The following is a 17735-nucleotide window of genomic DNA, read 5'->3' as shown; positions in this document are numbered from 1 at the left end:
TGAATAATAATTTATGTAAAAATAAAATATGAAGAATAATAACCACAGGGCAGGCTACGTTCACATAGTCTGTATAAACAAATAAAGTCAAGCAACAAAGTTTTCTATTTTCACTATAACAGCAAATAACATCTGTAACCAGTGACAAACTTAAATTAGTATCAGAAATGTCACCACTGACACACTGGGTCTCATTCACTAATAATTTTGTGGATTATTCGTATTTATAAGCACATGAGAACTTTACAAATTATACTTAATCTACAGGTACATGAGCACCTAATTTTTTCTTTCCCTGGTTCTAATGTTAATCAATTTTAACTGTAAATGAGCTTGTTAATAGTTAATTATTATTATTATTATTATTATAAAGTTAATAATTTGCATAAAATACACCCAATCTCCTCCTTTCCGTCACTTTCAGCATGCTCTTTAAAGATGTTTTCTCACCTGAGATTCTCGAGCAATGCAAGTGCCATCCTCCAAAGCAGTTTAAATGCCTTTTATAGAGACACAGATTACAAACCTCCGATTAGTCAGCTGTACATAGGCTATGCGTATCTGTATTTTTATGCAAAGAAACTATCACAGCTCTGACTAGACAGCACCTGTTACCTCTTACTCTCTCTAGGATGAAATATAATTAAGATGAAATATTTATGTATAAAATTTCATCTTAACACATTTATAAGGGTATATGTGTATATGTGAGTATATATATATATATATATATATATATATATATATATATATATATATATATATATATATATACCCAGAGTATGTGTGATTGTTGCCTACACATTGTCTCAGTTGTTCCATCATTTATTTCATAAATTTAGAATACATTTTATTACAAAAGTATGACTTTAGAACAATTGATGAATCATCATTTGTGAGACACGCTGTTATTTAATAAAATAAAATTCCAACTGAGTTGCAAGTCTATCCTTCAAGTCTTAATGAACTTTCAAATGGTTTCCATCTATAAAATGAATTAAATTGAATCTAAAAAGATTTCAATGAAATTTAAATGATCACTTAAACAACAACAACAACAACAACAGCAACAGCAACAAAAAACAGCCTGAATCTTATAAAATACCAAGACAAGAAATTTTCTGTCGACATAATGGTGCAGTTATAGCACCTGCCAGCAGGGGATAATTGTCAAAGCTAACCAGTCAAACCTTTACCCCTGATGCTCACAGCACATTCTTAAATATTCCTTGTCGGAGGTTCTGTGGGCAGACAGTGGGTGAAGGCTTTCAGTTAGGTAATCTGGGGTGATTACATTCCATTTTCCCAGCTATTTTCTCTACAATGGCTTTGTTGCATCTAAAAGCATCATTTCACCACGAAGGTCAGATCCGGGAATTTCCAACCTGTGTAACACACTGTGTCAGACATAATGAAGCAGACATTTAGGCTATGTCTGTGACACTGTCTGCCTTCATGTTGTAAATATATAGTAAATATAATTCAAGGAATTTAAGTCATTACTTCTGTAGTGACAGGCTTGTACACTAAACAGAGATGCATATAGAGAGCGGTATACTACATGACGAACAAATAATTTCTAAGTAGATAGATACACGCAATACACTGTGGCGCATTGCGACGCAAGTCACGAGCAAAACTCAATTCAACTGCAACAAAGCAATACACGCTGATAGGTATGAGTATATGTGCACTGTTTAATCACTTTAAATGAGCTAAGTTTATAAGCATGGACTTTTTAAGACATTAAAAAACAATCTAATCTAATTCTGCCTCAACATCCAAAGCCAATGTAACGTTGACATTAAAGTCCGTATAAAATGCAGGAAAACAAAAATATCAGCAGCATTTTAAGCGTAACTGTTTCCAACTCACTTGATCAGAATCTAACTTCTCTAACTTCTGCCAGTATCAACGACTGCAGGGTGTCCCATTCGTCATTTTAAGCTGGCTGCACACTAGACGATTTCCAAAACTTAACCGATTTTAAAACCACGGTAGACCACTGACATAAAGACAGTTTCAACAGATTTTAAGCCTTATAATCCTCTGCATGTGCACACTAGATGATTCGACCAGACTGTGAGACCAAACACTTGTTGACTGTAGGGATGACACAAGTGACACAAGATCTCATGGAGACTCGCAAGATCAAATGTGACTAGAGAAGAAAAACAAATAGAGGACAATCAGTTGGCTCTCCCGGCGGGCGTTCTGTTTCACAATGAAAAACAAAGTATAAAAAAGAATATGAGTGATGTTCTCTGCTTTCATGGCATTTTTGTGGCTGCCAAGTTTCAGCTATAAAAGCACGCAACATCTGGTACAGTGTTGCCAACTAAGTTTCAGGGGAAGTTGATAAAGGCAGATCAATTTGTTGCTAAAAGCTGCTAAATGACGTTGTGATGTCATTGCGTGATGATGTCATTGCATAACCATTACATAAAACAGCGTTTTTATATAGAATACACAATGAGATTACTCAAATCTCAGCGAAAGATATTTTTTTTAAATATTATTTGTTCATAAAAATAAACTAAACATAAAATATTTTAATTTGTAAAAGTAACATAAGTAACATCTTTATGAACAGATTTTTTACAACATTGAATTATTGAATAGTTACACATTTTATGTATTTTCTTACTAACTAGTAAAACTGCACATTCTGAACAATTATAGTTTTAAGCAGTGTATTGGTAGTTAGCATGTTACACAAATGTCTTTAAAAATAGGACACAATGTACTGTTAATATGAATGAACAATCCATATTTATTTTTCACAGGTGTTTTAACTGTTTTAAATTCCACATTGTATTTTGTGTTTTAAGGTTACAGGGTTACAACTTAAAGGATAAAATGACTAGTACCTTTTTAGTGTTTCTACATATTTTTTCTTACAGTGTACCTAACTGAACAACAATTATATATGCAAGCTTATAACATGGGGTTTGGGGGGGGGGGGGGGGGGGGGGCATTTACATTTCATTTCCAGATCATTAGTAGGCCTATATTCTACTGACCATTGTGTGGTCCTTCATTAACGCTATTCTGAAAAATAGTTCTAAAATTCCCTGAGAAAGCAATTATATCAATGGCAGTTGCTGGGCTGGTGCATGCAGTGCTTGAAGCATGTGACCTGATATCGCCTATCTTTGCTTCAAGGGTGCTCAATTCTGTATACAATTTGTCTAGAGCAAATCACCTGAGCCGTTAATTCCAAGTGACTGATTACTCTATATTGCAACTGCTTGCAGCAGACAGAGAAAAACAAAAATTCTATTTCACGCTGTTATAAGAGCACCTAAAAATATGTAATATGATTTATATGCTTGCAAATATATATTTCCAAAATAATGTATGCTGTGAAAGGAGAACCTGCTTTTTTGCCACTTACAGGGCCATTCACAAAGAAGGTGTTTTCCATTCCATTGTGCTACTTTTCCACTGTTTTTCATGCAGAATAAATGGACATCTTTGACAACTGCACTTGCCTCCCACATCTTTTGCAGTGTCTTGTGCTTAAAACAGCATTCTAAAAATGCTGCATCATATGCACAAGATGCTGCAAAAGACAAAAGAAGCAGAAATTATAAGAAGTTCAGCCTTTAAAAAAGACCTTGAGACCTTGAATTCGTATCCACATTCCCCTGCCTATGTCTAGTGTTTTTCAAAGCAAAAACGTATTCTGTGTGAATGGCCCCTAATGTTGTAGCTTAATGTTGTGTGAATGGCCCCTACTGTTGTAGCTATATATATATATATATACACACATATATATATATATATATATATATATATATATATATATATATATATATATATATATATATATATATATATATATATATATATATATATATATATATATATATAAAACTAACATTAAATAAAACACAATTACAATTTGATTATTTAACCTATTTGTGTGCTATGCATTTTTTTTTTAAATAGAAGGAAATCTATTAAACTATTTTATTTTCAAATTAATTTGAAATGTTAACATTAAACTCTATTGGAATCAATTAATTTATATAGATCACTTTCTAAACAAATAGCATGTGAAGAGGGTCTGTAGTATAAAGACTTGATTTTTGATAGCTTGTTTCTTCAAAGCACAATATTATATTCTAACACCCTGTTGAAAACACACTCACTTGGGTGTTTCTGTTTATGACTATGACTTACATATTCTGTTTGTCTCTCCACAGCACATTCATAAACCTCTAATACTTTGACTAGGCACACACATTGATTGCATGAATTAAGCAGTGTTGTCACAGGCAGTAGTGGTCTCTAAATTCCTCCTTCGCTTCTTAGAAGTGGTGGGGAGGGTGGCATCTGATTTATTGTTCAATAAAGCCAATACCTGTTTTGCTCGCTTAGCTCTATTTATCTGAGTAATGGTATTTTACTGAGTCTGCCCTTCCCACTCCATTGAGGCAGCGAGGTATGCATATGGCATCAGAGTCTGACTACATTTCATTCAATTCCCCCTGTGAATAAACAAGGAGGAAATATTGGAATGATGTGGCTATATAGAGCTATATATGCTCCCTGTTTTTTGAAGGCAGTATAATGAAATAATTTGCTAGTATTTTTGTCAAGTCATTTGTCAAATAAACACGGGTGTTTATTTGTATGCCGTGCACCATATCAGAAACAGATTTATCATTATGAGGTATAGGCACTGGTCATATTAATGAAAGTATACATATACAACCAACATGATCTACGTTGTATTTGTCTGCCATAATCTGAGGACGTTTTAATCAGCTGCCTAGCAACATAATTAATAATAAGCATATTCAAGTAGAATGGTAAATTGTTTACGTATATGACACATAATCACAAATAATCATAATCACACTGATTGGCCTACTGAGCGACTGTAATGAACCTGTTTATAAAGAAAGGAGGTAGAACATCTGGTGTACTAGTGCAGATAAATGCTATGAAGTCAGTAGAGATCTTCAGAGCTTCTCAATCTGATGGTCTCAATCACCAAAACTGTCCCCACAGTCTAGACAGTCTAGGCTTGGAGCCATCATTACTAAAAACCTCAAATGGGAAAGTAACATTGTCTTCAGAACTAAAAAGGTTGTATCCCCTGAGATATCTAGAAGTTCAGTCTGCCCCAGGCGGTTCTACATTTCTCTTTAATCTTACACTGCCACTATTGAATCAATTCTCACCTCAACATAAGCATGTGTTCTGAAACAAATCTTTGGTTGCAGTCTGGTACCTTCTTCCAGAACATATACAAACCAATATCTTGGATTATCAGCAACATCAGAATACCTGATTCTAAAAGTACAGTCACACTTAAAATGCGGTCACTTTAGCCAAATTTTGCAGAAAAAATGGTCCATTGCTTGCAATGCATCAAGCACATGCACAGAGAAGTAACTTTCAAACCAAAAAGTTTTCTGTTGGTTAACATGGCAAATCTGCAAGACCAACTCGAACCAGTGGTGAAATCTGTCAAAATCCCCAATCGTGTAATTTCAATTGAAATGACTGAGTTTTGCCCACAAAAATTTGCAGAACAATGGTACTGTACATGTGCTTGCACAAATGGAGTTTTGCGCAATGGCGAAAATGTTCTCAACTCAGATTTCACAGGTGTTCAAGTTGGACGTGAATTTGCCACAATGACCAAGAGAAAACTGCTTGGTTTGAAAGTAACTTCTGTGAGAACTATGCTTCATGCACTATTAATGTAGTCCTCATATTGTTACAGTGTCCATTGTGTTGCTACAGTAGGTCAAATGTTTTGGGCATTGTAATTGTAATTAATCTTTTTCTTAGAAGAACATTTACAATAATATACAAGTAGTATTATATTATTTTAACTCAAATATTTACAAATTCTTACATTTTAATATGTTCTTAAAGTCACCTGAAAAAGTATTAAGTATACTACTATGCCAGCTAAACATGCCTCAATACTACCATACATAATACTGAACTTTAGCCATATTCATCACTGATTTGAAACTTGCTCTTTTATTTTAGGTATCACATTTTAAAACTAAAGAAAATATGCATTGCTAAGCTACAGCAAGTAATGAAGACAGAGACTGCAGAAAATCCAATCAAAACACTGTCTCTGTGAGCACTGTGCTGTGGCCTCATCTTCACCTGAGGTTTGTCTCTAGCTACATGTGAGAAATATAAATTAATTAAATACAAAGATATTTCAGCATCTCTGGGTCATTCTGCTATCTAGACTCCTAATTGTAAAAACGAGATGGCTGTTGATTGGATGCTGCAGAAACTTCATCTAATGTTCCTCTATGTAATACAGACCTCATTATAGAAAATTTAGGCATTACACTAGTATATGTTTCAATTTCCAAAAGAAAAATAAATGCTAACAGGAGAGAGAGAAATTATAGCTCTATTTGCATGTGTGAAAGATAGCAGTAATGAAATTCAGCTCACATAGAAAATGTGAGAATTTGAGGTGTTCAAAATTACAATAATTCAAATGCATAAGTCTCAAGCTAATAATTTGTGAGGATGCATCTCATGTGTACTGTAATGCCAATGCATAAGTCTCAAGCTAATAATTGGGTAATGAAAATAAAATGAGTTTTTACAAAGTTGAATGTGTTTAAAAGAAATTCTTAGTAAAGATATGACAAAAGTTTTTTTTTTTTTTTTTTTTTTTTTTTTTTAGAAATGTAAAACTGTCCAGATATTTCTGCAACAGAAAGGAACTTATTGGTTGTTGGTACTGCAAGAATGTGCATGATCTCAGCAGGAGCAAACTGGGTCATACTAACCAGCCAAACCTTGAACAAAACACTAAAGGTATTATTGAGTTAATCTTCAGTTGTATCAGTAATCTAATAAAAGCTATTCTGGGAGAGGGTCAGCGCAGGTAGTACTTTGTTGAGATTATGTTACCCACCAAATACTACTCACTTTAACTCACAAACAAACAAACAAATAAATAAAAAGAAAGAAAGAGAGAAAGAGAAGAGAAAAAGAGAGGACACTTTCATATCTTTTAAAAACTGCTACAAAAATCCCTCTCTTCTTTACTTTGCTGAAGTTGCTTTACATAGGAGAAAAATGATGATGAATGAAGCTTTCATCTAAAGTGAATTGCTGACGGCCCCTTAGACTTGGGGACCAATTCATTTGCTGCCAAGTTGCAATGTGCTGAGATTATGCTTTCAGATGTACATTAAGAACTTTGGAGACTTTTGGAAAGGACACTTTTTTGACAAATATCTATCTATCTATCTATCTATCTATCTATCTATCTATCTATCTATCTATCTATCTATCTATCTATCTATCTATCTATCTATCTATCTATCTATCTATCTATCTATCTATCTATCTATCTATCTATCTATCTATCTATCTCCTACCTTATAACTGAAGTTGCAAATATTTTCATTTTATTGTGCTGCTCCACAGAGGCAGATCTTTGGGCTTTCTTATACAATTTTAGCTTTTTATTTAGTGGATTTCATCTATTGTATCCTCAGGCTGCTCACTCAGTTAAAAATGTTGCATTATTGATATTTCTGTGTTGCTGCGAGATGCCGTATCTGTATATGCTGAACACATCAGAGGAGTGGCTGACCCCTCCGTTCTTCTTCTCATTGTCTCATTTCCAACTGCTCCAACACTTTCACTGAGGTTATTTCCCTGACAGAGCACATCCGTGTTCTTACATCCAAATACATAGATTTCCTCTGGGATGAAAGCTTATTGAGCACAATGTCTGATATATGGTGCGTAGCTCTCAAAGAGATGTACTATTTTATAGATCTTTACTTACGATATATGTTTTCACAGACTCTGCCTGCAGTATCCAATACTTTTTGCTGTTAACTCCAGTGTTTTTTAAAGTCCTTGTCACCATCAGTCAGCATTTACCTTAATGTATCCAGCAGTGGGCCTGGAATATGAAAGCTACGTAAAATGTTTTCTGCATGTTCATAAAAGCACCAGAGTAGGATACATGCGTTTAGGCATTTAGCAGCACACAAGGTTCAAGATGCAAAAAAGCTGCGATGCTGCATTCAGCAAACCCAGAGTGAAGAAAAATGATACAATTTAATGTCAAATCTGCACACAAACCTCATTCAACATGCAAACAAAATTTACAGAAACATTGTACAGAATCTTGGTTTGACTCTATGTGGAGTTATTCCAAAAACAAATAAAAATGAATTTTCTGGAGGAGTTGTGTTGTTTCTGAATTGTACAACTATTTCATAGGATTTAATGAATTCCAACCCTGTTTCACAGAATCCATGAGAATGTGATTCATTACGTCATACTTACCAGAACATCAAGGTCATTCTAAGGCAAAAGAGGCATTTTTTTTTTTTATAATTTTTTTTTAAACATATGAACATTGGATGTGTGCCTATTTGATGATATACTGATTTATGCCTAACGGGTTAAGAGCAGCAGACTCGCTGTAGGGTTTATGTGGTACTGAATATGGCTATGCAGCTTGTTAGTATAGCATGAACCATTAATAATAATCAGTTCAATGCAAAAATGTTCAACAAAGCATGTGATTAATTGTGTCAACCCTTATGTTGCCTTATGCTTTTTGGATTTCGACAAAAATTATGATTATTTAACCAACAACTCCTTTGTACACATAATAACCCACATTTAATGAATACACAGTATACAGTATCTGAAATATAAAATGTCAATAATATTTGCTTCCAACGAAAAATAAAAATACAAAGTTCATACCCTGACATAAAACTTGCTTGGCTACATGATGACACAAAGAAAGCAAAAACAGTGTACAGAGTTTGCATTTACAAAAAAAGCTAACTTTCTGGTAGCTCCAAAGTCACCAATGATTTTCAAAGATTTCATACAAAAACACCCCACAAAAGTATACACAACTGACATGATTGATCAGATACAGCTCGCAAAACAAACTAAGCTTTGTAAAATGATGTGAGTATGACTGAGAGTTTGACAATAACACATTAATTGCAAAAATGTCCTTCAGGTGCTATTATGTTGCACTTTTTTCCTTCTGTTTCCTTTTCACTGACCTTTTGTGAGAGCTTGTCCAACAAAATAAATTGTCCGTGGTCCATTATGCTGTGCTCTGATTGTTTCCCTTGATTTCCATGGAGACCCTCTCCTTGCGTCCGGAGTATTCTCCGATAAAAGAGCCGTCCTCGTTGAAGTGAGCATCCTCGTCGCCGTAGTCTACCATGCTGTCTCCGCTGTCCCCTCCTTTCAAGTCACCATTCAACGAATGCTGGCTGCTTTTCAGTGGTTTCTCATCATCACTGTGTAAGACATGGGAAACATAACTGAGTACGGCTGTCTTTGTTATGTTTGATTGGTCTAACGCTAAACCAATACCTTCCTCTAGTACAGTGGTTCCCAATCCTGGTCCTGGAGAACCCCCAACACTGCACATTTTAGATGTCTCCCTATTCAAACACACCTGATTCAACTCATCAGCTCATTAGTGAAGACCTAGACCTCCAAGACCTCAAATGTATGTGTCAGATAAGAGACACCAAAAATGTGCAGTGTTTGGGGTTCTCCAGGACCAGGATTGGGAAACACTGCTCTAGTAGATATAGAGGAGCTAGATGATGTATCATGTACTCATTATATAAATATGAATAATCTTCATGCAACTATTTCCATACAATTAATAATGACCTGTCAATCTCCAAAATGAATCAAAAAAGCATAATAAAATATAAAATGATCCCAAATGAGATTGACAGTCCATATGTGCCTTCTATTTCAATTATACACGCTCCTGTTTAAAAGTTTGGGGTCAGTAAAAACAAAACAAATCAAAAGTTAAGAAATTAATGGAAAGGTAAGAAATTAATACTTTTATTTAGCAGGGATGCATTAAATTGAATAAAAAAATGGGCTGTTACGGAATGTTACAGAAAATTTGTTTCAAAATAAATGCTGTTTTTTTTTCTGGGTTTACTCATCAAATCCTGGGGGGAAATGAAGCAAAAAATATAAAATTGTTTTTAACATTGATAATAATAATAAACGTTTCTTGAGCACCAAATTAGCATATTAGAATGATTTCTGAATGATCACGTGCCACTGAAGACTGGAAAAATTTCTGCTTTTAAAATAGACTACAGTTTATAAAAATATTTATTTTTATAAATATATTAAAATAATAAAAATGTATATTTATTAATTAATAAAAAAAAATCAAATTACAATAATTCTACACAATATTTATTATTTTAATTATTTTTATTTTATTTTTTTTACGTTATTTTCAATCAAGTAAATGCAGCCTTGGTTTGCAAAGTGACTTATTTCAAAAACATTAAAAAATCTTACTGACCCCAAACTTTTGAACGGTAACTCTTCTAAAGTCTTATGCAAACTTTGTGTGAGGAAAAATTTGAAATTTAAGTTGTGCTTTACTTAATATAATGAGGAGACTGTTTAGCCCTTGTTTGTGCCCAAAATTCAATATCAAAACGTGTTTAACAAATAATAAATGTACTAATGCATTTTAAAGTCGATTATGTAATTCAATTTGACAAAGGGAATAATTTACAATGAAAAATGACTTTGTCTGTTCCTTACACAAATCTACTTGTCTTCAGAAGGCCTGAAATAGAAATAATATAAAAATAAAAATAAAAATCCAGGTTCATAACAATATGAGGGTGAGTAAATAATAACATAATTGCCATTATTGTGTGAACAACTCCTTTAAAATAGCAACAGAGAAACACTCCAGCATAACAATTAATTCCCGTTTCAAACACACAGTGCATGTGCCTATAAAACCACCAGCCCCACACCCAGTGGAAGGACTAATATCATAGAAATATTAAAACTTCTGCGATTCTGAAGGAGGATGGGTGCATTTGAGCATGCATTATCTTCACTCAAACTGTGAAGCTCATGCATTCACACACTGTTTGACATCTGCATAAAACAAGCCTTGTGTTTCAAATAGTGGAACGCAAGACAAAGAGCCAGGCACATCTAGAGTTCAGCCTTCATCGTGAACACATCTCGGATAACCTGCTCAAAATATTTCAGATGAATAATTGTCACTACCAACACTGTTCTCAAAGAGATTGTTATCGGATCGCCGAATGATTAATCAAACAAGAAACGCATTTATTGCTGGCCTCAAGATAAGTGTCTTTCAACTTACTGTGTAATCTTTTGTTCGCTCGATCTCAATACAACGTCATTTTAATTTTTACAGCAAAGCCATTGTTCCTAAAGTGCTACATGTGTACTAGCTACTCACAAAGCACCACATGAAACAGGAACACATCAGTGACACTGATGTGTGAACAACACTGGTTTTGTTGTTATTGTTTAGCACATACGTGTGGTGGTTACTTTAGCTTGCTGCACGTCCAGAGCTCAGGCTGGTTTGGTGCTGGCTTTCAAACCAAAGAAAAAATGCACAAATTACAAGGAAACAGTGTCAGAGGTTGCCGTCATTCTACCACTATGTGTGCAGTAAATCCTGGTGGTGGTTTAAAATACCTGTATTCACAGAAGGTATCATCATTTATGCCCTGGGACTCCAAGTCGGGGTGCAGGTCCTCTTTCTCTTTCACTGAATGAACAAAAGAGAGCATTCTAAATTTAGAGAGACTCTGTATGTGTATGTATGTATGTATGTGTGTATGTATACACATATATATATATATATATACATATATAAAAAAACACACACACACACACACACACACACACACACACATACACTACCATTCAAAATAGTCTAATAAATAGTCTAAATTATATTTACACACATAAATATATGTACGTAAAGGTAATTTAAGGTTAGCCTGTAACTACATTTCATACCAGCTGTTCCATCAACGTTTTTCATTCATTAAGATTATTATTATTAAAATTGTACTGCATCAGCAAGCACATCTGCAAGTTCATTTTAACACATGTGAATGAACAGATCTGGCTCATGCTGTTTCTGTACAATAATTAGGAAAAAAAAAAAAAATCACAGCTGTAAAGGTTACAGCAGTTTAGAAGAACAACTATATTATTGGGTAGAACTTTGAGTCAAACTCATTTTGCAGCCCCCAAGGAAGATGTGCAAAATGTTCTAAATATAAACACATTTACATGTTCCCAGTGCTACTGTGATGATCGAGGTGTGAATGTGATATATAATGTTTTTCTGTCTTACTTTCAGTGTGTTTTTTGTCTTGTTAAACCTTTTGGCTTTTTTACTCTTAAAAGAAAATCTTCAGACAGTGTGGACATTTGCTTTTGTTTTCTGAGTGCTTTTTAACAGATTCAGTTCACATTCACAAAAGAACTCTTGCAAGAAAATGATTTGGTTCATTGTGTGAGAGATTACCTGAGTACTTTCCGCCTTTATTTCGGTTCACAAAGCATGCTATGAGCACTATGAGGGTGAGCAGAGCTATGGCACACATGAGCCCGATGAACCAGCCCTGGTTGGAGATGCCTCCATGAATGCTGGCCAGACCTGTGAGAGACAAAGCATTCTCTTAGTTTGACATTTCCTGAGGACATTGCATTGAATGTTGACATCCACTGAGAACATCTTACACTAAATGACAGACACCAGGCAAACTCTTGAATGGAAATGTGCAAATATTAATATTAAACTGCCAGACTGCATGTATAATTACTCAGTGGCAGAGGCTGATAAAGCATAATTCATTTTATCAAATCCACAGAACACATGCTCTGGGATGGACATGAGACACACCACGCATGACAATTTGATCAAAGGATTTTGCTCGGAACTCTTGATGAGATGGGAAAAGAAGAGAAAAAGACGATTTTGCTTTGCATTTCTGTCATCTTGGAGACTACGTTCTCCTCACCTTTAGCACTGGTCCTGATAACGTCTTCAAAAATACTAGAATTATCAACCCAGCTTTTAGTCATAAGACGCACTGTGTATTCAGTCCCAGGTTCGAGCCCTTCAATGATGTGGAAAGTCTTAGATGAATTTAGCGCATCGGAAATCTTCCAGTTACCTTCACCTACAGGATGTACATAGTGGGTGAAGTGGTATTAGTATACTAAGAAACCTGTACTATGTACAGTATATACACATAATTATGTATATGGGGGGAGGTCAAAATGATTATGGCTGCCAATTTAACATGCTATACATTTAAAAGTAATACTTTTAAAAAAGTAACTCAATTGAAAATTTAAACTATAGGTATTTGTAAATTCCATCAACATTATATCATGTAATTTACAAAAAAAAAAAGGTTGACAGCCTTAATATTTATATTTTATTTATATGCTATAACTTATTATTATAAATCTATATATCTATTTCTAAATCTATGATAATGCTCTAAAGACAAATCACTAATGAACTTTTATTTTTGTTTGAATTTACTGTGACTACACAAACACTATGGAGAATTTAGACTAGAGTGAGAAACACTATTGAAACTCAAGGTTTCATTTAGAAGAAAAAGGATGGAGAACAGCAAGAAAAGCTTACGGTTGTTCATAAAGGCAACATATAACTCTGACTCCGTCTGCTCTTTGCCTGGAATCCAGCTGATATTTGCAAAGTTGTGACTAACTGAGGTGCTAATATTCAACACAGCTGAGAAAAGAGAGAAATGACACAGAGGGTTAGTACTGTAAATGACATGAGGAAGGGTTTCTTGTTAGATGACTTGGAGAAGAAAGAGTGCCTTCCGTATTTTCTTTGTATTTGCTGTAATATGAACTTTGCCAGACATCACTTCAACAAAACTATGCTTATTGGCCTAGCCATATTTTTTGACTTGTAATGCATTTTCAAGTTCCAATGCACTGCAAAAGAAAAGGTATTTAAGGCGCATTCACACCAAGGACGATAACTATAAAGTTATAGTTTCAAAAATCACTATAAATTTAAAAGAATACCAGAGTCCACACTGGAATTAGCAACAACAGAACAGAGAAACGATATTGCTGGAATCATTTTGAATTATTATTATTTATTTATTTTTTCAGCTGATGAACATTAAAAACATTGACAGCCAATCAGAATCCATCCTGATTTAAAGGACCTAAGCTTTTACAGTGGCAGACAACAGAACTGCAGCGCATGCTTATAATAAACATAATGATAATGTGCATGGGTGTGAATACTAATAGTTATCGTTATAGTTTTCTTTATCATTTTAGTTATTGTTCTGGGTGTGAACGGTCCTTAACACTGTCCTAACCAGGTGTGAAACCAGAGAAAATAATAAAAACTAATTTTATATGTAAAGTTTTCTACACATTCTGTTTTTAAGAAGGTAATCCCCGCCCACAAGGAAATCTGATTGGTTTAAATCCAACTCCACATAACAAAATTTTGTGCAGCTTAATGTCACCTTGGAATTATCATAATACTAATAAAATAAATAAATAAAACACTGAGTTGTTCACATCCTCAGATAAAATAATGTGCTTCAAATGGAAACCCTCATAATAACTAATTAATTAATAAATATATTTGACTAATAAATGACATTACCAGTGAAGTTACAAATGCTGGAGTGCTCAAACTATAGCAAAATAATTACCAGTTTGGCAAAGGCATTTTTACTACTTAGGATCTCATCATTACTGTAATTTTGTCATGTGAACAATAAAGGTGTTTTGATTGGCTGGTAGTTTGTTGCATTACAGAGCATTTGTACATTTCATTGTGGTCAGACTAATTACTTGTCCCTGGAAACCCAAGTGTCACAGTGTAAAGAAATTAAAGTGATGGGATGTCACAAAAAAATGGCTGGTCTTCAGATGATAGAATGAATATAAGAGTGGAGTTAAATTTCCATCAGCAACATAGCTGCAAGTCTTCTGTAATTAAATGACTAATTAACGACCCGATTAACGACCTGAAATAATGATGTGCTTGTTACACTGGGCGAAATAAGAAGAAATAATAAGAGATAATTGTAGATAGAGTCGCAGAGTAGTAATTACGCAGTCACCAAATTCTGAGAGCTGCAGAAAGACCTGAATACAGCGTACACTGTTTCTATTCAGGAAGCCAAAAGTATTTGACTTGGACAATTGCTACCTACATGGCGTGCCACCGGAGCTATATCAATCACAGATAACTTGTGTTTTCATCACCTTCAGGTGTAGCAATTAGGCAGACTGTTGTCTGCTGTCAAAACTCATTACCACACATCTCAATCACACAACACCTCTCCCTTTGGGCAAAACATGCAAATGGAACACATTTATTCTCAGGCTCTTTTCAGGAATCCATCTGCACTGAAGGACCACGGCTATCCTACCCATCGCCCCATGCTTGAATGACATCCTCTAATCGTGATGCTTTTCCATCCACCCTGTTATTGTAGAAATTGCATTAATCATCGGTGCGGTGTGACACCTTTGCTTGACATAGAAATGGTGCTATAAATATTGAGCGAGCTAGCTGGAGGTTTGTCAGTCCACATCTGCTGCCACAGCGGGAGGGAGGAAAGCTCGTGCCACACGTGTCCTGCAAGTCTAGTACCGAAAGCCACTTTTGTGGGGAAATTTAGCAACAGAATTTAAACGGCTTCCTCTTATCCATTTAAAAGCCACTTCTGTGCTACATCAGCACTATTCCTCAGTCCCCTGATAAGTCCCATACAGATCAGACCTTGACACTTCATCCTTAAATACACTACTGTTTGGGGTCAGTAAGATTTTTTATTTATTTTCTTATTCTAAAGAAATTAATACTTTATTCAGCAAGAATGTGTTCAGTTGTTTTTTATATGAGACTGGGTTGAATTGTGACAGAACGGACTTGAATTTTTTATTTATCCCACAATTATATCATGGTTTTCATAAAAATATTAAACACTGTTTTCAACTGTGACAATAATAGGAAAAGTTTCTTGAGAATCAAATCAGCATATTAGAATGATTTCTGAAGGATTAATGATGCTAAAAATTCAGCTTTGTAAATTACATTTTAATATGTTAAAGTAGAAAACCACTGTAATAATATGTCACAATATTACTGTTTTATTGTAAAAACAATCTTAACAACCCCAAACTTTTGAATATGTTTCTATTATTACAAAACTGAATATTTGTAGAGTTTACTAGTTTACTAAAAGGCCAAATTGTTTCTTATTTTTTAATTATTTATTTATTTAATTTTTTTTTTTTCAGACTTGTTTTTGTGTGATTTAGTACCTATGGAAGAAAGAGTAGCATTAGCCACAGGGGAAACAGTGGTTTTTCTTGGAGGAAATTGTGAGCCGGATTTTCCTGAAAAGAAAGACAGTATTTTAAATGGTTTGAACTATTGTAAGGGATTGTTGTGGCTAAGATAGAGGTAGCCATGTGATGTACTAAACGAGCAGGTGCTAAATGAAATATAAAAATTATCTGTGTTAGCTGAACCATAGCATTATGCAAGCAATATTTTGAATGGATTGAATGGGATTAAATGGAATAAATCAATTAGATTCAGCTACCGACATAGATAAGATGACAGGTTAATAGTGAGATTTATATAATTTCATCTATGGAAGAGATATACTATCAGCTAGACTCACACAAGGATGACCAAAAAAAAAAAAAAAAAAGAAAAAGAAAAAAAGAAAGAAACAGCATTTTGCTGCAATATGAAAAAGATTTGATTACCCTATATGTACACATGCATTTTTAAGATAGAGTCCTACAATGCAATACAGCTACAATTTTATCCTCTAGTCTAGTGTGTTAGCTAGTGCAAAGAAAACAGAAGACTTCATACTGATGTTGAAAGAGGCCACATCTGTTGAAGCTGGCAAAACAAAAGCAATAAAGCAATGAAAAAGACATATTGCAAGGACGACACAAAGACACTGAAATCATGACAACTTTAGTTCATAGACAGCTTGTTTATAAGACAGCAGTGCCTGTTACCGAAGCATTAAAGCAAGAATGTAATAGCAAAAAGCTTTGAAAATTCCATTCCAAAGTATTTAAAAATATGATGTCATATTTTTAAATGTCACACCAGAAATATTAAACTATTAAAGAATGGGTTTGAAATGCATATTTTATGCATTAGATGGAAATACCATGGTATGTGATATATATATATATATATATATATATATATATATATATATATATATATATATATATATATATATATATATAGTAGGGAAAACTCTTTTACCATGGTATTTGTATGGAAATTAAGGTATTTCAAATAATTCAATGGTTTTGTGGCCAAAAACAGGATATTGCCATGGTAACATGTCCAGAAATACATGGAAATACCATTATACTTTTAAACTGCAACTGTAACTGAAATCTACAAATCCAAATAGTTGAACTGTACACATAAATGTGTATTTTGGATATTTTCTTTCCACTATTCTGAAAGAAGACGTTATGGATGCAAATGGCCCAAAATGTCAAAAATGACTAATGCAGCAAAAGAAAAGAAAAAAAAAAAAGAAAGAAAAGAAAATGGACTGTTGTGTCTTTACTTAAGTTTTTTTTTTTTGGGGGGGGGGGGGGGGGGGGGGGGGGGGGGCAGTAATGTTGTTTGATATTATATATTAGAAATATTTATTTAGAATGGTACGTACAGTACATGGAAACCAAGCTATTTCAAATAATACAATAGTTTCACCACGTTTCATGGCCAAAAAAACTAAAAAACAAAACATGGTATTGCCATGGTACTGTGCAGAAATACCATGATACTTTTAAAATAAAAAATATCAATATTATACTCC

The 17735-nt window shown here is 34.0% G+C and overlaps 1 protein-coding gene across 11 annotated transcripts in view; it reads right to left on the bottom strand.

The window, feature by feature from the left end:
• Positions 1–8063: 8063 nt before the first annotated feature.
• Positions 8064–17735, bottom strand: part of LOC109049337 (neural cell adhesion molecule L1-like protein) — an 80363-nt gene continuing 70691 nt past the window's right edge. For 6 of the 11 annotated variants that reach the window (XM_042758754.1, XM_042758755.1, XM_042758756.1 and 3 more), the window contains 7 exons: positions 16757–16786; positions 16192–16266; positions 13505–13612; positions 12864–13025; positions 12368–12499; positions 11524–11596; positions 8064–9299 (listed from right to left, as the gene is read on the bottom strand). In XM_042758754.1, the coding sequence (XP_042614688.1) occupies positions 9101–9299; positions 11524–11596; positions 12368–12499; positions 12864–13025; positions 13505–13612; positions 16192–16266; positions 16757–16786 (779 nt within the window). In that variant the 3' untranslated portion in view covers positions 8064–9100. Of the gene's footprint in view, positions 9300–11360; positions 11418–11523; positions 11597–12367; positions 12500–12863; positions 13026–13504; positions 13613–16191; positions 16267–16756; positions 16787–17735 lie in introns of all 11 variants that reach the window. The other 5 variants (XM_042758761.1, XM_042758760.1, XM_042758759.1 and 2 more) reach the window with 5 other exon arrangements.

This window comes from Cyprinus carpio, chromosome A6 (assembly GCF_018340385.1).
Source record: "Cyprinus carpio isolate SPL01 chromosome A6, ASM1834038v1, whole genome shotgun sequence".
Taxonomy (NCBI): Eukaryota; Metazoa; Chordata; class Actinopteri; order Cypriniformes; family Cyprinidae; genus Cyprinus; species Cyprinus carpio.
The sequence above is the reverse complement of the archived record's forward strand: the minus strand, read 5'-3'. Positions and strand labels throughout refer to the sequence as shown.